This window comes from Podarcis pityusensis (assembly GCF_964106645.2).
Source record: "Podarcis pityusensis genome assembly, chromosome: 7".
NCBI classification, from domain to species: domain Eukaryota; kingdom Metazoa; phylum Chordata; class Lepidosauria; order Squamata; family Lacertidae; genus Podarcis; species Podarcis pityusensis.
The window spans coordinates 67,383,990-67,411,126 of NC_138031.1; the positions used below are offsets into that span (position 1 = coordinate 67,383,990).

Below are 27,137 nucleotides of genomic sequence, written 5' to 3' on the forward strand. Positions count from 1 at the left end.
ATAAAAACACTTTTTTAAAAAAAGAAGAAAATCAAAAATAATTACAAAATGTGCATTTCAGGATTTGGTTTTCCTATGACTTAGATTGCATCCCACTCTTCCCCCACAAAAACCTGAGAACACAATGCCATTGGGAGAAGATTTTCACCCAACATATGAAGGGGTCATGGTGGGTAACGCTATCCCTGGTGCTGATATGTGTACCCATTGTACATGCAGATATACATGCAAAGAGCTCCTCCATGCCAGTCCGAATTCCCCTCCTATGGAGAAGCTCTCTGTACATACATCTACACATGCAGTGTGTGTGTGTCAGAGATACACTGGTACCTTGGTCCTCAAATGCTGAAAACCCGGAAGTGCTCCAGTTTTTGAACGTTTTTCGGAAGCCGAACGTCCAATGTGGTTGTCGACTATTGTTTCCGGGGCACCTGCACCAATCAGAAGCTGCGCCTTTTCAAACATTTCAGAAGTCAAACGGACTTCTGAAACGGATTAAGTTTGGCACTTTTGTTTTTGCTATTTATTTTGCGTTTCTTTTTTTGAGGCTTTTTTTGGTTAATTTGTTTTTTTGACTGTGTGGGAACCCAGTTCAATAGTGTGACTGCGGAAATGGATAAAAGCCCCCCCTTCCAAACATCAGTGCAGGTAAGAATTATTATTTATTTTTTTAAATTAACATCTACAATACTGTCTTATTTATTTTATAGTACAGTACATTGATTATTGCTTTCATTTTATGGATCAATGGTTTTGTTAGTAAAATTCATGTTACTTGCTGTTCATTGCTGTTTTAGGGGTGTTTTTAAAAGTCTGGAACGGATTAAGTTTGAGAACCAAGGTACCACTGTATGCATGGTGGTGAATAGGGAGAGGTTGAACTCTTCTCTCTCATAGCGACTACAGTTAAAACAACCAACCCAACTGGGGGGGGGGGTTCTTTGTTATTGTCGAATTCTAAATAAAGTTTTATTCTGAGATAAAAAAATAAAATAAAATAAAACAACCAACCCACGTCAAAATAAGGCTCAGAAATAAAAGGCCCATTTACTCTGTGTGTGTAAATGCACATGTGTGGACATAACCAAAAGCCCGAGAAAAGGAAACAGAAGAAGCATTCAACATACTATTCCATGACGAGAACAATGTCATTTTTTGATTCAAAAGCATCATACAGCTGAATGAGGTTCACGTGGTTCAACTGGTTCATCACATTAATCTCATTCTTTACTTCGTCCTGTGAAGAATGCAAGAACGGTGCTAAATATGATGATAAATATGGCAGAAATTGGATGCACACTTATTGCTTGACCTCACTGCTATAGAAGAGAAGAAGAAGAAGAAGAGTTTGGATTTGATATCCCGCTTTATCACTGCCCTAAGGAGTCTCACAGCGGCTAATATTCTCCTTTCCCTTCCTCCCCCACAACAAACACTCTGTGAGGTGAGTGGGGCTGAGAGACTTCAGAGAAGTGTGATTAGCCCAAAGTCACCCAGCAGCTGCATGTGGAGGAGCGGAGACATGAACCCGGTTCCCCAGATTGCAAGACTACCGCTCTTAACCACTACACCACACTGGCTATCGCTCCTTCCTGCTGTTGACATTTCATTCAAAATGTTCCTAGGTTTGTAGGACAATCGGACTGGGTATCTCCCTATTACTAGCAAAAATATATTGTAAATATTGTCTAGTGGCAATAGCTTTAAGCTAATGGGGGGGGGGGGACAGGAGAAAGTAGCTCATGCCTAGAAATGGTAAGGATATTGTAATAGAGAGGTGGGGAAATCCTGGTGTCTGTGATAGGACAGATAAATCCCTCCTGAACTTGGTGTAATGGAAAGAGTGGCCAGGACTATGGCTCAGTGGCAGAAAAATTAACTACAATAAAAGAAATTAAAGAAATTAAATAATACGGCTTATTTATAACCATGGATTTACAGGGAGATCTCATTATGGGCTGTGGACACGAGTGAGCTGGGATTCAAAAGGCAATTCAAGTGGAAGAAGAAATAACTGTTCCACAGCTGTGTTCACAAGTTGTACAAACAGGAGCGTAATAAACCAAGGTATATGGGAATCAGTAGAACAGAAGCTGCCACTTGGAAGTGGCAAAGTAATCTGCATAACAAAACCCCTTGGGCAAGGCTCTGCTGTAGGCCTGCCCTCCAGTTGCCCTTACCTTTTCCTTGGCAGCTCTTGCTTTTATAATTTTGGCGGCTAATTTGAGACCCGTTGATTTTTCTTCACATCTATGCACCTGGCCAAATCGTCCACTAAAGAAAGGAAAAGAGGGAAATGTTGCTGAATCCAAGACCCATCACCATTCCTTTGAGATATGAGCATTCAAGTTTGCTATCCTCACTAGAATCTCATTATTTGAGGCAGAACAGTGTCTAGCCCTCCAGATGTTTTTGGCCTACAACTCCCATGATCCCTAGCTAACAGGACCAGTGGTCAGGGATGCTGGGAATTGTAGTCTCAAAACATCTGGAGGGCCGAGGTTGAGGAAGCCTGGTCTAGCAATTGTCCCTTATTGTGAGGTCCTGCCCCACCAATCCTGCTGGACTCCTGGCTATTTCTGTCAAACCTCCTCAAATTAAGAGGAAATATACTTAAGAAAGGCACGCCAATGTAAGTCTGAAGGAGGAAAATAATGTGGGAGTTACCCTGAGAATGATTCCTGTAAGGAATGATGGACAGAATTGGAGTTCAGGTAAGAATGGTTGTGTACCTTGAAAGTGGACACTGTCCCCACTAATTGATATACAGAGTGATATTCAATGTTAGTTATACTCAGAGTAGATACACTAAAATCAATGGACATACGTGCATTCATTTCAGTGGGGCCATTCTGAATATGACTCAGTTGGATATTACCTCAGCTTTTAAACCTATATCTTGAAAACATGGCTAATTATGCCAAATGGAAAAATAATATGTTATATAACTTAACATTTAAAACTATCAATTGCCTTTGTTACTGATTTTCCACACCACTTTAAATGGTTGTCCGTGTTGTTTTACTTTAGTTACCCCTATTGCCTAATCTACCATAAAACCATCCACAGCAATGTGATATTCAACAACTTGAAGAGATTCCTCATTCTGCTAACAATACCTTCAATTGTACTTACCCTCCCAAAACTTCGCCCTTGTGAACATGATAATAGCTATTGATCCCTGCTCTTTTAGCTGAGACGATCCGATGATCAAAGGGAGCCGCCGGTGGTGAGATATACTCTACAAAAGATAAGAAATGAATGTGAAATCCTCACATGACATAAAGAAATGGACTTATGCTCATTATCTACCATTTCCACGGAACAAGCAGTGTTACAATGTTCAGTACACATGCACTTTGTTTTACAAAATATTAATTCCCCCTTCTACAGCAAGGCCTGATGGTGAGTTTCGTTGGCTACACTCAACACCGAACTTCACTCCGGACATGCACCAGAGTATATTTTGAATTTCAAAATTCTCACCTCTGTACTCGAATTCCAGGGAAGAATGAGGGGATGGTGATATATAAACACAGGGCTTATGGTGTGGAAATTGGAGGCTACCTCTTAATTTGGTTAACGCTACAAACAGCCACCACATCAACCCACCTTGTGAGTTTAGGGAGGTAAGTCCTGGGCCTTGTGTAAGTCAGGTACCGTATTTTTCGCTCTATAGGACGCACTTTTCCTCTTCCAAAAATTAAGGGGAAATGTGTGTGCGTCCTGTGGAGCAAATGCAGGCTCCTTGGCTTCAGCAATAGCAACGCGAAGCCTCTGAAGAGCAGAGGGAGCGCTCCCTCCGTGCTCTGGAGGCCTCGTGTTGCTTTCGCTGAAGCCTGGAGAGCGAGAGGGGTCGGTGCGCACCGACCCGTCTCGCTCTCCAGGCTTCAGAGATAGCTGCCTGAAGCCTTCGGAGCTCAGCGCGAGTTCCCGCTGCGCTCCGGAGGCTTCAGGTTCCTTTCGCTGAAGCCAGGAGAGCAAGACTCTCCTGGCTTCAGCAGAGAGGGAGAGCTGCGCAGCGCCCCTTCAGCCAAGCGGGAGGAGAAATGGAAGGGGCTTCATTTCTCCTGCCGCTTCGCTGAAGGGGCGCTGAGCAGAGACGGGGAGATTTTTTTTTTCTTGTTCTCCCCCTCTAAAACAAGGTGCGTCCTATGGTCCAGTGCGTCCTATAGAGTGAGAAATACGGTACTTACTAAAAGCCATTTGTGTGAATAACAACACATGAAAGCATTTCCATTTGCCCCAGAAAGTATAATCTTTTCAGTTTGCTTTAAGAGGCTCCTAAGAACTGGATTTATCAGGAATCTGGAATCCAAGTCATGGGACCATCTTGGAGCAAGCTGGGCAGCTATCAAGTTCTCCAGTGGCTTTCCATGGATTCTTATATCACCACTTTTAAAAAGAATTAACTAAAGGGTAGTATTGCAACGGTTTCTCACGCCATGGCAAAATTTTCCTGTAAAAAAAGAATCTTGTGAACTTCCTGAGGACTGTGCCTTAACAAAACAAAACAAAACAAAACAAAACAAAACAAAACAAAACAAAACAAAACAAAACAAAGAAGACTCACATTTTGCAAAAGCCTCAAGCCCTGTTAGTTGGTACAAAACAACAACAACCCCCAATGAACAAGTCGCCATGGGGCTTCAGAATGGACTCCACAGAAAGCTTTTGAATTTCCTCATTCTCAAAACGGATTGTCAGCTGGTGTGAATTAACAAAATAACACCCCTGAAGTTTCATGCAAGCTCTATTAACTCCTGGGAAGTTAATTAAAGATGCAATAAAAAAATTCCTTCCTGTAGCACCTTAAAGACCAACTAAGTTAGTTCTTGGTATAAGCTTTCGTGTGCATGCACACGAAAGCTTATACCAAGAACTAACTTAGTTGGTCTTTAAGGTGCTACAGGAAGGAATTTTTTTATTTTGACTATGGCAGACCAACACGGCTACCCATCTGTTAAAGATGCAAGGTACACTTCATTTTGCTTGGCATTATCACCATGCATATCTATGTTGTTTTATTAAGCCAGGTTGTACCAATTGTAATACTGTCTCCTATTGAAGCTTCTTGCTTATTTTCAGTCTTCTTAGGTGTGGAATCAGATCCAATTGTTTTCCCAGGCAAGGCAGGCTGTGCCTCTTTTGGCTTCGTCGCTCCTTTGGGTTTCTGTCCATCCTTAGCTTTCGCTGCATCTACCCTGCTCTTTTTGCTCTCCTCTTTGGTAAGACCAAAGTCATTCACACGACGCTTACTGCTGCCATTCTGCTCATCTTTTGGAGGGAATGAGGCCTTTTCACTGTCCTTATGCCTACAGGATGAGGGATAGAGATTATTCTAATGGCATCATGAGAGTGGAGTTGGAATGAAGCAAAAATATAGGTTAAAACAAAACAATGTAAGGAGCTCGTTACTTTTTTCAGTGTTTGCGTTTCATGCCTAAACAAAATGCATATGGTAAACAAAATGCATACGATAAAATAACTGCACAAAAAGCAGCCGGTGTCTTCACCATTTTATACTTTATTGATCTCTGCAAACTTCAGATCAGACCAGAGCAGATCACAAAGGAAGCACATACTAAGTTCTATATATTTTGGATACAGAGATACTAAACATCACTAGATAGGCAAGGGAAGAATATTCAAATATTAATTTTCAACGGGGAGATTGAGTATTGGAACAATCAGTAACTATCATTACCATTTGTAAAAACTCACATTGTCAACATTTTAAAATGGTATTTTCCTATGCTTTTATTTGTAATAGTACTATGTTTGTATGTTATACTAACAATAAATAAAACAAACCAACACTTCAATCGTTATTGGTTGCTAGTGGAGCTTTGTCATTTTGCCATCTCCAAACCAATATGTTCGTCTGTTTTGTCAAGTATGACAGATTTCTAAAATGCAAATTCAGTGTTGTATGTGACCTTTGCATAAATCACAACAAGCCCCATTCTTCATGCATGCAATAATCTTTAATAGGTAGCTGCATGATATTTGAGGAATTATCATATAAAACCTACCTGACATCTTGATTCTGGCTTTTTGATGGACTGCTGAGATCTTCTGCTGTATCTTCACCTGGGGATGTAGTTTCTGGTACTTCTGTTTCTTCATCTCTGCTAGTATCTGTTCCTTCAACATCTTTTTCTGCTTTCTCTGGGCTTTCTTCAGACCTCTGATGCTTTTTTACAACTCCCAAAGCATCACTCTTTGTATCATCGCTACTCGGTTTTTTACAAACGGCCTTTGCTTCTGCCAGTTTTTTCCCTGTTGTCTTTGGGAGCGAGCTTTTCCAATTTTTGCTATGGCTGTCCTCTGCCTTCTCCTTTGACTCATGAGTAAGAGGTTTAAGGGAACTTCTCTGAACAAAAAGAGCACTTGCCTTCTCTGTATTCTCCTTGTTGAGTTTATGGACCTTTTCTGTGTGGGAATACGATTCTGGGCTCCCATCAGATTCCTCTGGAACCAAACAGAAAACAGCAGCCATTTCAATGAAAGAAGAACATGTATGGCCCGCAGCATTTCAGTTGTTGTTTTTTTTGGGGGGGAAGTCATTTGTTTCTCCCTCTTTCCTCCATTTATTCTACACTGATACAAAAGGTAACCCAAGATTTCCCATGTACTGGAACAAAAGAACAAAACAACATCTCAAAAAATTCTGCAAGTATAGTTTGCAGTATGTATAGTTCGGTCTGAAATATTAAAATTCTGTTTGAGAAATCTTCTAATTCAGGGGTCAGCAAACTTTTTCAGCAGGGGGCCGGTCCACTTTGCCTCAGACCTTGGGGCGGACGGATTATATTTTGAAAAATAATAATGAACGAATTCCTATGCCCCACAAATAACCCAGAGATGCATTTTAAATAAAAGGACACATTCTACTCATGTAAAAACATGCTGATTCCCAGGCCGTACGCAGGCCAGATTTAGAAGGCAATTGGGCCGGATCCAGAATGCCCTGCGGTGCTAAAGCCACTTTCCCCTTTGACAAGTCTAGTTCCTCTTCTCTAGGTCACAAGGCTAGGCATAGAAAGGTATTGCCATTATGTTTAGAAGACAAAAACTAACCTGAGGAATCTGGTGGTTTCTTCTTCTTTATCAATTTTGTTCCCTTTCCGGCTAGATATGATCTTTCCTAGGGGGAAAGGAGCAAGCAAACACATTAGACCTTTAATTCGTAATACACTTCCTTTGCAAAACTGCACCTTCTCTTCTGTAAGCCACATATTTTCCCACAACTTCTAATCAAATCCAACTCTGGCAACCCCTGTAATTACTTCCCATGGCCACTACCTGCAACTGGAACATGCCTATTTGAACAGACAAGCAGTCGTGGTCCTGCACTTCCAAACAATGACATTGGCTTATTTTATGGGAAGGTATGCAAAACTTCCCATGAGCTGTCATCTTTGTATTTGTGGTTTAAGTGTGGTCAAGGTTCTTACCATAGATTTTGCCCAGACAAAGATTTTTGTCTGAAATTCTCAAAGGAATGTCTGCTAAGGGAAAGCCTCTGGAATTTGGTGCCTTCTTTCCAAATTGGGCAATTATGCGATACGTAATGTTGCCACTTTTGCTCCAACACTACACACACATAGAAATAAATCAGAAATAAATTCAAATAATAATAATAATAATAATAATAATAATAATAATAATAATAATAGGAAGAATAAGAAGAAGCTGTTTTGGGGCCAGTTATCTGCTTATGTTTTTATTATCAGACTGGACAATGATTCTCCCCTCCCAATTGCTAGCTGTACATTTTAAACTCATACTTTTTAGTATTCAGTGATTTAACAACCGTTATAAATGGAGTTGAACTGAATTCTGTGCAAACTTTGAAGTAGGCTATTTGCATAATACACCATTATTAACGGTCTTCACTGCTCAGAGAGTCAATACTAGATAGCTTATCGTTTCAAAACAATGTATGGTGGTTCCCTCACTGCGAGAAGTGAAGTTTCAGGGAACCAGGCAGAGGGCCTTCTCGGTAGTGGCACCCACCCTGTGGAAGGGCTTCCATCAGATGTCAAAGAAATAAACAACTACCTGACTTTTAGAAGACATCTGAAGGCAGCCCTCTTTAGGGAAGTTTATAATGTTTGAAGTTTTATTCTGTTTTTAATGTTCTGTTGAAAGTCGCCCAGAGTGGCTGGGGAAACCCAATCAGATGGGCAGGGTAGAAATAATAAATTGTTGTTGTTGTTGTTATTCCATCCTTATTCATCTTTCTTGTAGTTTTGATTCTCTGCCTCTCCTGCTCCATGTCTTCACAGTCCCCTTGCTTCTCTACCCCATTTCCACTAACAATTTCCTCATACTTTACAACAGGAGCGTTGACTTAAAAATCTATAACTGCCCCTTGGTCCTCAACAGTTAGAATATTCATGAACTAGGGAAGGAAGGATATGTCAATTTTGGTTCTCTGCTTCTCATTTCCTAATATTAATTTCTCCAAATTTCCACAGCAATTTGTGATTTTAAAAAATCCTCTTTGAAATTCTTCAGCATTTTGTATGCTGCTATGATTAATTAATACACACATTTTTGCAAACAATTTGTCCTAATGTAATGCATCTTGTGTTACTTTCATTAATGTAGTCATATTTATTCACACTTTAACCTAATATATGCATTGTTGTAAACTTTACCTGGATGGAGAACTGCACCGAAAAATTCAGCTAAATGCGAATTTTGAAGGATGAATGTGTTTCCATTCTCATATTTCTTGGGAAAGTGTGAATTTGATAATTCGCCTTTCAGTGTGAACTTAACTAAATTTCTCCTCCATCCCTACCATGAACATTCTGCATATTACAACCACTTAGCTAAGCCATTCTGAGGGTTTATTTTACAAGTGAGAAATATATCACTGAAATAAATAGCCATCGGGAAAGAAGTTCAGAGATTATCATTAGCTTTCTTCAGTTTGCCAAGCATAGTCTTGCTATCTGATTTTAATCTGTTATGTGCTGATCACTGAGACGCATTAGAAAACAACGGTGCTGAAACAAACCGGTATGATTTGCTACCACCAAATTATGTTAGCACATTCACAGGAGTTCTCAGTATGTGATACACCCTGCCTGGTACAACTTCTCCATAGTCTACAATGCTACAGTGACATCTAGAGGAAGCTTTTACGAATATGCTTTTCACAGAAAATAAGAACTGCCTCTCAGGATCAGTCCCAAGTTCATTGTGATCTGCATTCAGTTTTCAGAAATGTTAACCGAATGTTGCCGAGTAAAATAGCCCCTGTTGCCTTTCCACCCACCCGACCCCCAGCATCTGATTACCCAAGATACACTACCAACTGTTATGGCTGCGAAATATTAAATGATTATGGGCTGTATCTGTGACAGCCACCTCTCAGCCACCTTGGGTCCTGTGCCACTGAGGAAAATGAGATCCATCCACAACAGAGTATACCGCTCTGTCTGCGCACCTTTTCCCCTGCTCAAGACATTATTGCCACCTCTTGAGAGTCCCATGGACTGCAAGAAGATCAAACCTCTCCATTCTTAAGGAAATCAGCCCTGGGTGCTCACTGGAAGGACAGATCATGAAGCTAAGGCTCCAATACTTTGGTCACCTCATGAGAAGAGAAGACTCCCTGGAAAAGACCCTGATGTTGGGAAAGATGGAGGGCACAAGGAGAAGGGGACGACAGAGGATGAGATGGTTGGACAGTGTACTCAAAGCTACCAGCATGAGTTTGACCAAATTGCGGGAGGCAGTGGAAGACAGGAGTGCCTGGCGTGCTCTGGTCCATGGGGTCACGAAGAGTCGGACACGACTAAACGACTAAACAACAACAACAACCCTTTATCAATCAACCGAAAAACTTCCCTTTGGTTTCCCTGAAGCCCCTTGAGGTAGCATGGTTTACGGCTCATAGGAATGGAGGTGTTTCAAATAAGATAATATTACAACAGGGTTATGAAAGATAATCTGCAATCACACTTTGATACAAAGGGTTTGAGGAGTTTTCCTTTTTCCCCTTTGTGTTTGAGCATGAAATTTAGGCCTATCTCTTCCCAACTGCAGTTGAGGTGGCAAATCTATGTCTTAGAATACCACTTCAGACTTCACGTGGGGGCTCTCATGGCGGAATCAACCCCCAACGAAACAAAAACATCCTTATGCATAGAAAAATAGAATGTCAGGGGAAAGAATGGGCTAGAAACCTACTTCCTGACGGTTTGTTTTCTATGTGCAAGGGATTATTTTTACACTGATGAACATTATACATAGAAAAATAGCATATCAGGGAAAAGAGTAGGCTTGAAATCTATTTCCTGACATTTTGTTTACCGTGTGCAAGGATTATTTTTACATTGGTACATTCACTTCCATGGTCTGAAGTGGTTCAGTCCAAAGACACAGGTTCCCCAACTCAGCTGCCGTTTGGCTCCTTGCTCTAACCCTGCAAAATATTTGCTTTCAATTACCACTTTCCCTCAATCAGCCAGGTCGCACTTTATTTGGCAGCGCCGTGGAACAGGTTGCTTTCAAGGCGAACGGGTGTTGTACCATGCTCAACAGTATCTCCTTTCTATAAGGTCTCTGGCTGCTCCTTCTAGAACATAATATTTGCCTAAAATTCTTGCTGGGGCAATGTGTTCTCTGAGCAGCCAAGTTAACTCTGTTGACACCGTTTCCTATCCAGAATGCCTTAGTCTGACCTGGTACTTGGATGAGATTGTTTGAAAGAAATATGTGCTGAAAAAGGCAGGAATTAGACACGAAGGCGTCATTAGGCATAAATATCGTGCTTTTAGTAGTAATTTGAAATTCGTTCCAAAATTAACTTGGAGTTTTTATGAACACCTGACTTCACTGAATTCCTTCTTTATACACCAACAGGATGAACCTGGCAATGTTTCTGATACTCAACTTTCTTTTTTCTTTCTTTATTCACCTAATAAAACCCTTTGATTTTCTTCCCACTGCCAGAAGCACTATAATGAACATTTCATGAAGTTGCCTCCACCTCCCAGCCTTTATCATCCCATCAGGTTAAATCGGGTGCCAAAACTGAACTGTTCTGTGGCTTCAGTTCAATTGCACTTAACAGGTCATAATATATAGAAATTTGCATCTGCAAATACTACATTGCCTGTACATGAGTGTTTATATCAGGAGCTTCTGGAAATAAAAAATAAAATAAAAATCTCTTGGAGATTTATTAGGATCAGATATCCCACTTCTGTGTCAGTCCCATTAATAGTTGTGGTTCAGTTACTTGATCTGAGTGATGATAACAAGTACTTCAGCATGCCATTCCCAGCCAAACTAACGTCATGAATCTTGATATATAAGCACCAATACAGAGTAGACATGTTTTCCCTGACAGGAACCCACGTGCAACTATACCGATGCCTCAACATATCGACTTTTTTTAGCATCAGGGCATGAGACATCACCTGAGTAAATGCCCTGGGGCTGCTGAAAGCCAACATTCCTCTTTTAGATTCCTCCCCATATTTCTTGTGACATTTGTTCCGATGTACATACTGATAGGATACAAAAATCAGAGGATACCGAATAAACTTGTCAGGGATCTACATAACCTTCGTGGAGTTTGTAAGGGGTTTATAAAACTTTTCTGTTTCAAATTTCCTGACAGCCTCCTACGTGTGTACCATATGGGTTCTTAAAAACCCTCATTTATGTTATGAAATTCCTTTAGCTGCTGTTCTCCTGCAGCACCATAGCACAAAGCAGTAGCACAAGGCATCACAAAAGGAAGACACATCACACATACTGCATCATGACTCTGCGTTCAGCAGAGAACCAGTCTTTTCACCTTGTCGTGTGTTATTCAGGATCAACAGAACTTCCAGGATGACGACCACAGCACAAAAGGTTGGGTACCACAGATCCACCTCACTTGATTCCAGCTCTACTGATGACTTTAAACTTGGTGACTCATATGTCACTATGTGAAGTGAGGCATTTGGAAACCTCTGGGTAGAACACTTCCACCAGGCAGAGGGCCTTCACGGTAGTGGCACCCGCCCTGTGGAATGCCCTCCCACCAGATGTCACAGAGAAGAACAACTACCAGACTTATAGAAGACACCTGAAGGCAGCCCTGTTTAGGGAAGCTTTTAATGTTTAACAGACCACTGTATTTTAATACTTTGTTGGAAGCCGCCCAAGGTGGCTAGGGAGACCCATCCAGATGGGCAGGGTATAAATAATAAATTATTATTATTATTATGAGCTCAAGGATTTCTGCTTGTCAGGTGGAACCATTTCCCCTCTTCTCTTGGAGTCAATATTGTGTTAGCACAACAATTTAGTTGAATGTGTTTGAAGTAACTTCCAATAATAAGAAAACTCTGTCTATGGTGCATGAGCTGCAATGGCTTCAGCTCTGCAGTAACCATCAACCGGTGAACATGATGATTTGAGTCAGAATTCCTCTATTTATCTCCAGAAGGCACCATTCTAACAACCACGCCATAATGTTTACTGCTAATACAATGCAAGGTGCAATTAAAATCACATTAAAAACACTACAAAGGGCCATTTTACACATGCGTGTTGATCACTTCTTTCATTATTCAGGTCATGGCTATTAGTCCTAATAGCTATATAAAACCTGCAGGTTTTAAGACAAGATAACTCTGAGTATCAATTGCTAGGGAGGGGGAAATTCTTCATGTCTTATTTCTGGCTTTCCCAGAGTCGCCAGTGTAGGAAGCAAGATGCCAGAGTCTGATCTACCAGAACTCACTTATGTTCCCATATTCACTTTGTAAAGACAACACTTTTCAGTGCAAACAGTCACTGCATTGGTTAAAGGAGTCGTTGAGTGCTGAAACTGTCAAGTTATGAATTATGCACAAATGCATCAATCAAGCCTTAGTGAGCCATTTCCGAGCAAGAGGCCACCTGTCAGGGACCGGGCAGAGGAGGAATGGTGGAGACTGCCTCCCCATCCTAGAATCATAGAATCATAGAATCCTGACCCTTCCAGGGAGGAGAAAGAGGAAGACAGTATAGATTTACAACAGGGGTTTGCGGGAGGTCACAGCTCAGAGGCAGATGAGGCGGAAAGATGGGAAATTATGGGATAGGAGCAGGCAAATCTGGAGCAGCAGCTGACTGACACATTGTCATTAGAAAGCACTCCAGACCCACCATCTCCCAGAACCCGACAAGCCTTAAAAGTAGGAGAGCAAAGAGCTTGGAGGCAGAGGAGGCAGCACCCATAGAGGAGGTGATGAGGATGAAGAATGAGGAAATGGGAGAGATGGGGGGTGGAGAGTCACTCAAGACAACACCATTATCCAAGAGGTTGGGTTCTATAGCCTCTCTCTGTAAAGTTTGAAATAAAAAAGGACCGGAAGAAACTTTTCCTTGTCTTTACAACTTCCTGGGCAACCAGCCGGGAGCCCCTGACAGCACCCTGATGCCACCTGAAGACTTGATCTTTCTCTATAGCTTGAGCACTCTTTTCAGTTCTGGGAAACTGCTTCCAGCCAAACCACAGAGCTGAGGAAGATGGAAGTTAGCTATTCCCTTTATTTCCAAAGTTCAGCCTGGTAATACTATTGCATCCATTGCCAAAACAGCACACACACCCTCCCCAAACACGAGGGATGTATCAGAAAACCGGGGGGGGGGGGGGACACATCCCAAGATTTGAAACCTATTCGTAATTTTTAAACAAAGAAACAAGCAAAGCCTAAGCAAGAAGAGGCCTCAACACAGTCCACTGACTATATGGTTAGCAATAATAAATAAATAAATAGTGCCTTGATGATACATGTCTCTTAAGTGCAATCCAGTTTGGAATAAGCTTCGGAGCTTTCAGTAGTTCTATAGAAAAACCACTGTTTTCCCTCCCTGTAGAGTGAATGATGATATTCTAATTGACAATTGCACTCAGAACAACAGTAAATACTTGGCCTAACATGACAGGCAGTCGCAGTGAAAGAAAGAGACAAGCCCAGCTGTAATGAATTACAGCGAGTTCATTTCAATGTTTGTTCAAGAAAATCTGAATTATAGCCTGGTTTTACTTAATATGCATGTTTAACAAATCCAGCTGTGGTTTATGAGCTTGAGCCAATGATTATTTTCATGGACAGTTGGACTGATCTTGGATTCCTTTAAAATACAGTCCGGTTAGGCAAGTTTAATTTCATGTCTGTACCCCCGTTTAATTTCAGAAGGAAGCACAAAGTATATTACAATAGTATGCTAAAACAATTACAATTACATCTAAAATGGCAAATCTAACAATATGGAAAAATATTGAGGAATAAAAGTGCTTTAATATTCTCCTTGGAAGTTGATAGTCATGGTGTCAAGGGAGCCCAGAGATATACTGCTGGGAGGCTGCCCTCAAAACATTTCCTGATAAAAGTTCACTTTGCCGTGAATGAAATGTTCAAGGTCTGGATCATAAGGTATGAATTCTTAGGGTTATTTTAACCATAACTTTTCCCAACACAAGTATGAATTACTATGCTTGAGAAAGCATGGGCATTATAATTTTGGGGATCTGATATATCCCCTTTCACTACTGGCTATTTTTTTTTAATTAAAAAAAAACCTCTGGTACCTGGAGAAAGGGGGGGAAAGACTTTATTTTACAACAAAAGTGGTTAAACAAATGTGTCAGAAGATAGAACTCTTTCAAGAAACAGGTGTGTGTGGGTTGTGGGTGTGATGAATTCAGTGGATGTTACAGGCTTCTAAACAAGATGGTAAATGCACAGATTATTTTCAGAGAGCCCCAGTTGAAATAAGAGGTTTTGCAGAGAGTGTTTGTCGATTTCAGCAGCTCATAAAGTCAACTGTGTGAGATGACCTCATTTATATAGACAATCAGAATGTCCTTATGCAAAAGAAGCTGAGAAACAGGAATTTTGGCTAATCTTAACATAGGCACTTCCAGTCTATTCTGACTGATCTTGTTCTTCAAATAACTCTGATGTATAACACAATACAATACAGTACAGTGGTACCTTGGGTTACAGACGCTTCAGGTTAGAGATGTTTCAGGTTACAGACTCCGCTAACCCAGAAATAGTACCTCAGGTTAAGAACTTTGCTTCAGGATAAGAACAGAAATTGTGCAGCGGCAGCAGGAGGCCCCATTCAGAGGTGGAATATGGCTCCATTCAGACTAAAACACTACCTATGCTTTCCACTGTGTCACGATCCTGCCCATTTGGACTTCTTTAGACACACATCTGTGCAACTGACAGCATCGTTTACCCAGAAGGACTGAAATCTTGAGCACGCTTTCCCAGATACAGCCTTTCGCCGCGTAATATTGACCGAAATAAATCAGACTTGGAACTCATGGTTCACAGTAACATTAGGTGCAATCCGTTACAGTTTAGCACTTTTATGGCTCCTTGACTACTCATATGCATCTCTTTGTCTCTTGTTTAAATCTGTGGGACTTTATCCCAAACTGACGCTGTTCAAATAATAGCAGATCTGACCAATATACAACCTAAATGTTGATTAAAATGTATTTGCATCCTGCAATGGATTCGTTTTGATACCCCGAAACAGCTTGTATACGTATGCTTCCTATGGTTTCATTCACTTACACAACACATTGGTTTTACATTAGGTTATCACTATTTTAAAACGGGGCTTGCAAGGTAATCTAGATTATATGAGGAAACCTTGGCCTGAAAGACTGAAAGGAAATATTTCACAAGATGCTGTCCTGCTGCTGCCCAGACTCCCTTGGCCCTTATTGAATTACATGTGTTTACTCCAGCCAGACGTTATCCAACAAGGAAGTGGGGCTGTTTAAGGATAATGCTTTTGCAAAGCCCCTGAATGCAGCAGTGAAAAGTCTTAAAGTAAGATGAACTAGTTAATGAGTACAGTGGTACCTCGCAAGACGAATGCCTCGCAAGATGGAAAACTCGCAAAACGAAAGGGTTTTTGGTTTTTTGAGTTGCTTCGCAAGACGATTTTCCCTATGGGCTTGCTTTGCAAGACGGAAACGTCTTGCAAGCTTGTTTCCTTTTTCTTAAAACCGTTAATACAGTTGCGACTTGACTTCAAGGAGCAACTCATAGCACGTGGTGTGGTAGCCTTTTTTGAGGTTTTTGAAGACTTTGGTGATTTTTGAAGCTTTTCCAAAACTTTTCCGACACCGTGCTTCACAAGACCAAAAAAACCGCAAGACGAACGAACGCGAAACAAATTAATTTCGTCTTCCGAGGCACCACTGCATAGAGAAATGACTAGGATGGTGAGCTGTGCACTATAAAGTCCCTGGTTCAGATCCTGTTTCGGCTACAGGCTGACTACAAAGGCAAGACACTATTGTCTAAGCTCCATGGTCAATATGGAGATAATACTGCAGGCCTCACTCACAGGGATGTTGTATTGATCACTGAGATAATGCACACTGAACACTTTGAATGTTCTGTACAAATTATGATTATTACTTATGAATTGAAGCAGTTCCATTCCAGTCATATTAGCTGTTATGTACTGAGTTGAATAGGATCCAAAATGCAGCAGTCTGATTGTTCCTAGAACACTAGGATCCAAAATGAAGCAGTCTGATTGGTCCTAGAACAATGCAGCAGTATGATTGGTCCGCAGGAGCCACCCAATCCAGCTCCAGATGGAAGTGAATCCACAACCTGATTTGCCTACAGGAGAATTCCGGAATTAGCCAATCACGTGCAGCCCGTTGTGTAAATAATGTATATAAAGCTGATATTGTGGGGGAACTTCCATTCCTCCTCACCACTATGAGCTGAATAAAGAGCATGAAATCCACTCTCGACTCCGAGTATATTTCATTAGCAATGGACTTAGGGACCAGCTTGTGAAACTCCATTTTTTCCTATCACATTTCAGAATCTCTGTGGCAATGAAGTGGATCCAAAAAAGGTCTGAAAGGGTTGGGTTCATTTCTAATAATGGAACTGATTTAGAATTGAATGGCTTGTGTGGAAGAGGACATCCGCCTGCCACTAGTTAATAGCCAGGTTCTCCTATAACACTTAACTATGGTCTAATGGTAAATCCTCACTGTGGTTTGCAAAAACAAGCCAGCATTGTAAACTTGGGTTTGATATTAGTTTGTTTCTACCATAGTTAGAATGAATCATAGTTTGCATAGATGAAACTGCAAGCTACGGTTAATCTAAAATGGAAGTGAAAGCACCCAAACTGCCCTTGTGACTGCTCTGAAGGACTAGGGAGTTCAGGGGTTACCCAGGTTCACTCTTGCAATACTAAACTATGGTTTAGTGTTACATCTAAAGTAGTCCAATATCTACACCCATGCCTATCCTGCAATAGCTTGTTACATGTGCAGCGTTCCTTTTATATTTTACAAAAAAAACATAACCTGCAGCAAAGGTGTTCAGGGAACTGAAAATGTAAAGTTCCACTGAATGAAAGTGCAAAATACCTTTAATTAAATATTAAAAAGTGCCACTTTGTTTGTTTGTGGGTTTTTCGATATCACAGCACACAGAATCTGCAGGGAGGTACTTTATATTAATTTACGTTCATAAAGCACTTTCCCAAATGACCAGAGTCTCAGAAATAAATTCGAATAAATTAGAAACAGGTTGTGCTGAAATAATAACTGAGAATAACGAGAGCGGGATTTCTTCCCTATTTGTGGTTTCTAGAATGACTGCTCCCCGCTTAAAATGGGGAGCGCCCTTTGCGTGGACGCGCGCAGCCCCTAGATCTGGAGCGGCTCCATCAGCATAGGCTTGGCTTTGCCTTCCCTCAGGTGGGATACCTGGAGGTCTCCGCCTACCTCAGTCAGTTGTCCAATCCCACCTGGGGGAAGCATTGCCAAGGAGACCAGGCCAGGTAGGGGAGGGATTACCTGCCCACACAATAGAGGGAGGATCTTACCTGGGAATCCTCACTTGGCTCCAGAGCTTCTCCCACCCTACCCACCCTCAGTTAATGTCTTATGTTGCAGGTTAACTTTTCTTCACAGGTTTTGCAGGTTAACTTTTCTTCACAGGTATGCAGGCGCTGCTACGTTAAGGTCACTGTTAAAGAGCCGGAAAGGAATTTCCCTGCATTGGCAGGTTTTGCCTTTCCCGTAGCAAAACGTCACAACTTTGGCGGTATCAGGCCTTGGGCAGAATCCTTTAGTCCATCTTCCTCTTTGCGGCGTCCATACCAGGGTTCCCCGTTAAAGGGGTTTCTGAAGGGAGGCTTTGACCGTACGCCGAAAGGTCGTCATTGCTCTCCCCTGCGGCAGCGGCGTAACGGGGGCGGCTATCTCTGCTTGAACATATGTTCTCCAGAGCCGGCCCATTCCCCCCACACACACTGGATAACCCTGATGCTCCCTAGGTCCCCGGCTGGGGACTGGGGAGGGAGAACGCCCAATGCCTGAGCCAAGGTCTACCCACATTTGAAATTTAATAAAGTTGTGGCCAATTTAATCCCATAGCACGTTGTCTTGAGTCGTTATTCCACATGACGGTGGGGGGGACCGCTCGGGATCTGGGGACTCCGCCTGTCCACGCAATGAGCATACTGTTACCCAAACAATAAGACAAAGCTGCACGTGCCATTATTATGGTTTGATTTTGCGTTGCTCACAATGCTCAAAATTAGGAGCTTTTAAAAAACAAAAACAAAATCCAAACCTGAATGACTTGTTACAGTTAACAAGGGGTTGGATCCAGGGCTGCCTGGAGCAGAACTTCGCTAAAAGTATAGATAGAGCCCTGGATGGGAAATTTCTCCCTTCTTTCTGCAGGCCCCTGCACCTTCCCAAACGGCTTTGAAGGGTTGAGGTTGAACCCTCCAGAACGCTGGAGGTGGTACTGGGAGATGCAGCGTGGAAAGGAAATCTCCGGCTATCCCCTCCCCTCCCTTCCTCCCGTGAGGAGCTGCAGCTGGATCTCAGTCACTGTCAAAAATGGAAGGAACCTTTCCTGTATCAGAAGATCTGGATCTAGCCCAAAACAACTTCCACTGAGCACAAAGGAGGGAAGGGGGCAAAGCACATTAGGCTCTGAAATAGCTGGGCTCACCTTTTCATTCCATTTGCTGAACAGCGCATCCTTTTTGTCCGAGAATGTCTGCATCCTGAAAAGGTTTCCCGATCTATCTTTCCGCAGGTAGCCACCGACTCTAAGGAGCTTATGAGGAACTTCATTTCTGCGGATGAGGTCCGTGATGGTTGAAGTCTTCAGTTTTTCTACCAAACAGCCAAGGAGTTGCTGGACTCCCAGGACCAATTGCTCAAGCCCATCTAACCTTTTGGCTTGTTGCTCGGCGCTTCTGTTCATGTCAGCAAGCTTCTTGTCAATTTCTAGGCATAATGTTGTGACATCAGAACCATTTGGCTTCTCAGGCGTTATGGCGGACGGTCGGAGTCCAGAGTCCCTTCCTTTTTCCTTTAAGAGCGCCATGTTCTTTTCCATACAGCAGATTTCCTGCGAAAAGTAATCCAACTTCTGAAGGACATTGTCTTGGCCAGTCAACAACCTGCTTATTTTCTGATCCAAGGAAGCAATATCCAGCCCGCTCATTTGTTCAGGGGGGCTGACATCCTTGCTTGAAATTTGGGGAGCAGGTGAGTCTTCCTCTTCACCAGAAGGTCGCTGGTTCTGTAAAGCATTCGGGTCAAATATTTTGGCCAAGGAGTTTACCACGGACTTTTTGTTGGAGGCGGTCATTCTGCCGATTTACACAGACGCATAGATGATATCAATGAAAATAGCATATTCAGAGGGCTTTGCAGCCAGTTTCCTGAGGGACATAAGCCTGGTGTTTGTCAAAACATCAGGCTCAATCCATTTAGAGTTCTGCAAGTTAGGTACCGAAGAAGAGCAGTCCACTCTCGACTTTTTTTTAGAAAGCGCAGTAAAATAATGAAGTTCCAGGCAGACATTTGCTGAGCATCTAAATGCACTTGCCGTCAGTGACGTCAGTCTTTGGGGAGGGCAGAAGAACTATTTGCACCCAAGTGGAAATGGACACCATAAAGGCTACAAGACATCTGAGAAGTCCAGGGATGCCAAAGACCCTTTGGCAGTAGCAACACGGCTGCTTGTGAAAGATATGAATCTGCTATCCAATTGGATCCCTGAGCTGAACAAAATAAGAGCCGCGCTAAAGGGGAAGCTAAATTTGGGTGCTTGGGATTTTTACAGCTTAATGCTAATTGTTCGGATTAGAGGGCCAGTTGCTTTGCAGAAATTCTTTGTACATGGATTTATTTATTTTTAATCATGCTGTGCGCAAATAGTTTAGAAAATTTATAACTCTGCTAGAGGTGCATTAGTCTTCCCCTCCCCCCTACTGACAACAACCAAGTTAACATAGTAGGAAAACATTATTTGCTATTATTTTCTATCCCGGCTGCTAGCAAAGTAAGAATTGCACAGAGCAAGTGCATTATTATTATTTTTGCAACAAACATAATTACTGTATAATGGCAGCAGTTGCAGGAATAGTTTTGGTTCCTCCTACTTAAGCAGCTGGCATTCTTTCATAGCTTTAGCCACGATGAGAAAGGGAGGGTATGGCTTTTTAAAAAGCAGCCATTCTCCCCACAACCATAGTTCAAATCTGTCAAGTATAAAATAACCACGTTCATCTACACAAATAATTTCTGTGCCCTGTATAACCCAAAAGGTAAATATAGAAACTCAAGCGATGACTTGCCTGGGCTCTGATCCAAAACTCTGTGCATCCTCTGAGGTGCACATAAATCTCCCGGGTGAGTCGCCTTCTCCTTAACTACAAATAGATTCTCCTGATAGTGGAATGAATGGGGAGGCCATTATGTGCACAGAAACTTTCAACATGCATATTGGAACTTACATGTGAGCGTATGCACATGTGCGCATGCGCAAACACACGCAGAGAGCATTGAACAAGCCAAGTTTGAGAAGTTGGTTGCAGGCCCATGCGCAGTGTGACCCAGGAACTGGAAAGGAGCAGTAATGGAGTAGCAACAAAAACGACACAACAAGATCTTGGAACTAAATTGGCCACAACTTTATTGATTACAGATGACAGTAGGCTTTGGCGTAGGCACTGGGTATGTATAATCCATTCTGACTACTGGGTGATTATTCACAACGGTTTGTTCTGGGTTAAGGGTGTCTTCAAGAGGCAGGTCAACTATGGCGACCGCCCCCCCCCCGCCACCGAATGGAAGTCCTTTGGCCCGTCAGCCCCTCACCCGCCATCTGGACCTTTGGACAGAACTTCAACCCAGACCCCTTTACCAGCGTGCCCTGAGATTTTTACATATCCCTCTCACCCCAATGCCTTTTTTGAGTCACAGTTGTAACAGTTGCTCTGAGGAAGGCAAAACTCCCAAATTAGCCCTATTTGTCTGAAAACAAATTCTATACAAATATAAAATAAAACCTAAAATCAGCAGCTGCGTAAATGCAATAAATAAATAAATCCCGAAACTCACTGCACCCCCAGAACCAAACAGAGATTGCATTTATCAGCAATAATAATAATAATAATAATAATCAAAGCAAAACTGCTGGCACCTAAATGTTTACAGTGTTTTAGCCTATATTATCACAATAGGTGGGAAAGGATGTGGTTCCCCAGAGCCCTGATGAAGAATATACTTCTTTCTGGTTTTCAAGGGTTACCAAATTACTAAAAAGCAAAAACCTTCCTTGTGTTCTGCTGATGGTGCCAATGACTGACAATAAGATGCCAGGGATGGAGGCATCAGTCTTTTTGAGATACATCTCCATTACTACCACATAACAAGTTCTGCCCTCACACAGCCCAGGATTAAGATCCCTTTTGTACAGAATAGACATCTGCAAGATTTAACGCACCAAACGTAGCTGGGAATGCTTCCCCGACACTGATTTAAACGGCTTTGATTTAAAAGCAGGAAACCGAAACGGAGGGAGGGGTAGAATCCAGAGGTTAGGGATCTCTATTTCATGGAAAGAATAATACAAAAGGCATCCCTGAAAATGCCACAGGAGCCAGAAGCAGGGAAGCTCCAGCGAGGAAGAGTTATGTTTTAAAACACTCGGGGATTTCCAAACTGCGTCTGCTAAAAGAATACCTAAACCCTCTTGACACTTGGACATCTGCAAAAAACAACAACAACACACACACAAAAACCCACCACCTCCCTGTTATCCGCAAAGCACCAGGAGAGGCGTTTGCACCATCTGTAAAACAACACAATTCTACAGAAACATTCCTCTCTGAGGCATTTGAGAAGCTCACAAAGGATTACCAGTGAAAAAGGGTCGCACATAATTCTAACACAATCTCCCCTCCAGCCACCCCCATCCCAAGTTAAACAACGGAGGCCAAAGGTTGGTCGTATGTCAATGGTCATAAGGAAAGGCAGCTACAGTGGTACCTCGAGTTACATACGCTTCAGGTTACAGACGCTTCAGGTTACAGACTCCGCTAACCCAGAAATAGTACTTCAGGTTAAGAACTTTGCTTCAGGATGAGAACAGAAATCGTGCTCCGGCGGCATGGCAGCAGCAGGAGGCCCCATGAGCTAAAGTGGTGCTTCAGGTTAAGAACAGTTTCAGCTTAAGAACGGACCTCCGGAATGAATTAAGGTTTTAACCCAAGGTACCACTGTACTGAGGTAGACTCTACAGTACGGTCCTTCTGAAAGGCAGATTTCAACGGGAACATGATAGAAAACCGAGAATGTGAAGGCATTTGATTTTAATATTGTGTTGGAAGCAGCCCAGAGTGGCTGGGGAAACCCAGCCAGATGGGCGGGGTATAAATAATAAATTATTATTATTATTATTATTATTATTATTATTATTTGCATCCATGTTCTCACTGGAGACGTGGGTGGCACTGTGGTCTAAACCACTGAGCCTGGGGCTTGCCAATCAGAAGGTCTGCGGATCGAATCCCCATGATGGGGTGAGCTCCCGTTGCTTGGTCCCAGCTCCTGCCAACCAACAAGGCGTGGAAGCACGTCAGTGCAAGTAGATAAATAGGTACCGCTCCGGTGGGAAGGTAAACGGCGTTTCCGTGTGCTGCTCTGGTTTCGCCAGAAGCGGCTTAGTCATGCTGGCCACATGACCCAGAAAAACTGTCTGCGGACAAACGTCGGCTCCCTCGGCCAGTAAAGCGAGATGAGCACCGCAACCCCAGAGTCGTTCGCGACTGGACTTAACTGTCAGGGGCCCTTTACCTTTACCTCTGAACTCACTGAAATATCTGCAGTCTTCAAAGGCAGCCCCACATCAATGCAGTGTGGTAATATACCACAGCATCTATGGGGGAAAGGCCACAACAGTGACAAAGCTTCACATGATCTTATTGTAATGCATTCCCAGGTTCATCTCTTTCATCAAACAAACTTCTTGCTTGTTGCAAATCCCTATAAATGCCATTGATTGAATGCTGTCTTGAGTTTGTATTATGAGAAAGAGAAAACTGGAGTTCCTTTTCCCAAAGCGTCTTGGTTACGTATTGCACTCCTGCGTTGACCTAGCATCTTTCACCAGAGTGCTTATTTGTTGAAGGCGCAGACTGTGCATCTTATAATTTATGGCAGCTGCTGGCATTGAACATGACAGGTACTCGAACAGAAATATTGTAGCAGCGGCCGAGTCCAGTCCTGGCTTTTTCTGGCTTTGCGCCACTTATAGGGATATACAATCATTCACAAGCGACTATCACTACTCCATTTTATCACCAATAAATCAGAAGTCATTGTATATCACCCTTCTCCCAAGCTTAATCTTCTCACTTTCCCCTGTTACTTTAGATGGTTTATTCTTTTTCTTACTTCCTTAATTCCTGGTAAAAAGGTATCCAAGCCCTTGTAAAAATGCCAGCACCTGCCTTGCGTGAGTACACTGTGGGATAAATCAGCCCCATATATAACCAGCATGACTAGCTTTAGTGAAAGCATACAGGGGTTAAAACCATAGAGTAAGCTGTTTTCCTAGATTTAGCTAGGCCATTTTGTATCTACAAAATGCATCTCTACGTATAAATTAGTATATACAATTTTTATGCAAATATGTATCCTGTTTTGTTACTTTTTAGTGATGCACTTCCTCTTTAGAAGTGATGCGTATATAAGCATTTTAACAAAACTTAACAGTTGCCCAGCTATGCTGCGTGCTGATTCTGGACCTGACTACACACCAGAACACAGCCAGAAGATACCCAGCACTCCCTAGCAATGGGCTCTGCAAGGGGAGGTCAGCTGCAGTGGATAAGCTTTCTTTCAGGCCCTATGGGTCCCACTGATGAAATCCTGACCAATTCCCGAGAAAGCTTAGAGTTCCTCAAAACATTTTGAAAAACCACAATAGTAAAAGAACTACCTTATCTAAAAACAGAGTGAAGCTCAGAGGTGAATACAGATCAGGAATGGTAAACACAGGAACTCACTATAAGGCTAAATCTACACAGCTATTAAAAAACCGCTCTGAATACGCTCTGCAAAAAAGCTCACAATTGAAAATATAATTGAGTTGCGGTTTCAGCTCTGCAGTGCCCTCTGGTGTCACGGTGTTGTAACGCATTTATAACACTGCGTTTTGACTAATGTAGCTGAGTCCTAACTCTCAGGATCCAACTGTACCGAAACCTTAGCTCAGACCCGAATATAATTTTTTTTTTAAAAAAAGAATCTGAACCTGTGGATTTCAACTGCGTTTGGGGATCTCTCGTTACAAGAATTAAACCAATCGCATAATACTCAAAAAGTAAGTGACATGCTGTGTCTTCTAATGATATATGGATGCGGTGTGAATAGGGCCATCCCGAAAGGTTGTCTGGAACTCCATTCAGCTCCCTTCTGGTCTCCCCAAAGGAATTGACAATGTTTAGAGCACACACAGAGAGACATTTCTGGCCCAGAGCTCAATGAGGCAGATAGGGAATTTATAGCATCAATATGGCCTCCGGGCACAATGACTCTACCACCTGTTAATCAATTATGAATCCTGACCTCCCTTACCAAAAGCTAACTGGCCACAAGTGTTCTGCAAATCCCCTTGGTGATAAATCATTACAAGACACCTAATGTCTTGTAATTACCATCACATGTCGGCTGCAGCCTTTTGTTAAAATTCTCCCTGTCATGCAATAGCAGAAAACAGGGAACACTTTGCCTATAGTTGTGGCTCATTAAAATTAGTATGTCCTTCCCCAGGATTCACGAGACCTCTGTTGACTAACTTTTCCCTCAAAAAGCCAAATGCAACTGCTGCGTGTTAAAAGACGTGTAAAGACAACTTCTCTTCTTGAAGGCACTTCACTTCTTTCGCCTTTCTCGGTGCTTGTTTGAAAAATATTATTTTTTCCCCAAACAGGTTCCAGTGTATTGAAAAAGCTTGATTCATAAATGTTAGGATTAAGGGTAGAAGCACATCAATTTCCTAGTCCAAATGAAGCACAGACTAAGTACACATTTGCCTGCTTTTCTCCCTTGTGTTGTTATCATTTCCTTCCCTTGCCTTCCCTCCTTGATTTCTGTGTCTTCCCTCTAGTGTTGACAGGGACTTGTCTTACACTGTTGGGGGATGACTGGCCTCAATGACCCCTCTAATCCCTTGCAGCTCTATGTTTTCTGTGATTTAGCCTGGAAGAATGTAGCCAATGATATATCTTATTTCTGTAAAAGCGGATTCTCAATAGGTCTGTATCACCAAATTTGGATTGGGTTCTTTACACCCTCAGCATTGTTCAGTAATTGTTGGATACATTTTGTTCAATCAAGTGGGAGTTAGGTACTATTTGGTCGTTCGTGTGTGTGTGTGTGTGTGTGTCTATTTATTTATCTATCTATATCTATCTATATCTATCTATCATCTATCTATATACAGTGGTACATCGGGTTAAGAAATTAATTCGTTCTGGAGGTCTGTTCTTAACCTGAAACTGTTCTTAACCTGAAGCATCACTTTAGCTAATGGGGCCTCCTGCTGCCGCTGCGCTGCCACCACGTGATTCTGTTCTCATCCTGAAGCAAAGTTCTTACCCCAAGGTACTATTTCTGGGTTAGTGGAGTCTGTAACCTGAAGCGTTTGTAACCCGAGGTACCACTGTATCTATCTCAGCAATTACTTTATATATTCAACCTAAATTACTATGGATTGATTTATGGCGGCAATCATAACTCAAGGTTTGTACAATCTCTAAGTGAGCCACATCTTCATACTAAATTAGTTAAAACATGTCTCACTTACAGATATTGGGTGAAAGGTAACAGGGAGCCCAAACGTTTGAGTTGTCCAGAACGATTATTTATAATCCTGTCCTCTTTTTTTCTCAGGGCCACCACCCTTAATATTTCCCACAATTACTCAGAGCCAAGATGACACATAGACTTCTTTGGACCTGCATTTTCTTTTTTACCAAAAAATGCATATTGTTTCAGCTTTTTGGGGGAGGGGAGTTGTAATAATTTTACAGTGGGGGATTCCCCCACTTGCTGCCCCCCCCCAGGCCAACAGTAGCTTTGGAAAGGGGAACCTTCTGAGCACTGCAGAGGGGGAGAAAATGGTTAAAATCCCCTCCAGTGCCAGTTCTGATTCCTTCAATTATCAGCCCCTCCTCCTCCTCCTCCGATGCAACTTGCATATAAAAATAAATAAACAAATCCTTGCGCATTAAATGCAAAGATGCTTGAACTGCCAAGGATGGAAAGCAGTGTTATACTACTGAGAAGAATTCACTCCGGCCGACCAGAGGTATCTCGCGAAACCAGCCTAATCAATGAAACTCTTTGTGAATTACAGGTGAAGAATGGAGGACCAGGAATTTAATGAGAAGTTTTATGTACAGTTATAATTGATGGTGACTACTATCCCCCTGCTGCCTGTTAGCTCTCTTGTAGTCCCCATTGTCCATTATCTCTGGCCCCATCTGAAGATTCCTGCATGAGTTTAGCAGCCCTTGCTGTCGTGTTTCTCTTTCTCTTTCCTTTTTAATACCACTCTGTTGAAAAGAAGAAGAAGAAAAAGAGAGCTGAATTTCTCAAGTCAGAGAAATATGATGTGATAAATTATCCCCTAATAGTGCACAAGCCTCGTTCCAAGAAGCCAGTTTGAAGGAAAATTCCTGATGTTCTGAGGCGAAAGCCAGAGGTGTCATAACTCTGAAGATGGCGAATGAAAGAG

The 27,137-nt window shown here is 42.2% G+C and overlaps 1 protein-coding gene across 1 annotated transcript in view; it reads right to left on the reverse strand.

Annotated features, from left to right (window-relative positions):
• The window catches only part of MYLK4 (myosin light chain kinase family member 4), a 35,831-nt gene extending 15,855 nt beyond the window's left edge, over positions 1-19,976 (reverse strand). Inside the window, exons 1-7 of the mRNA XM_081014778.1 lie at positions 19,047-19,976; positions 7,084-7,150; positions 6,036-6,474; positions 5,044-5,315; positions 3,136-3,241; positions 2,181-2,274; positions 1,128-1,237 (exon numbers count right to left, since the gene is read on the reverse strand). Coding sequence (XP_080870904.1) covers positions 1,128-1,237; positions 2,181-2,274; positions 3,136-3,241; positions 5,044-5,315; positions 6,036-6,474; positions 7,084-7,150; positions 19,047-19,694 — 1,736 coding nt within the window. The 5' untranslated portion in view covers positions 19,695-19,976. The remainder of the gene's footprint in view (positions 1-1,127; positions 1,238-2,180; positions 2,275-3,135; positions 3,242-5,043; positions 5,316-6,035; positions 6,475-7,083; positions 7,151-19,046) is intronic.
• Positions 19,977-27,137: the final 7,161 nt, after the last annotated feature.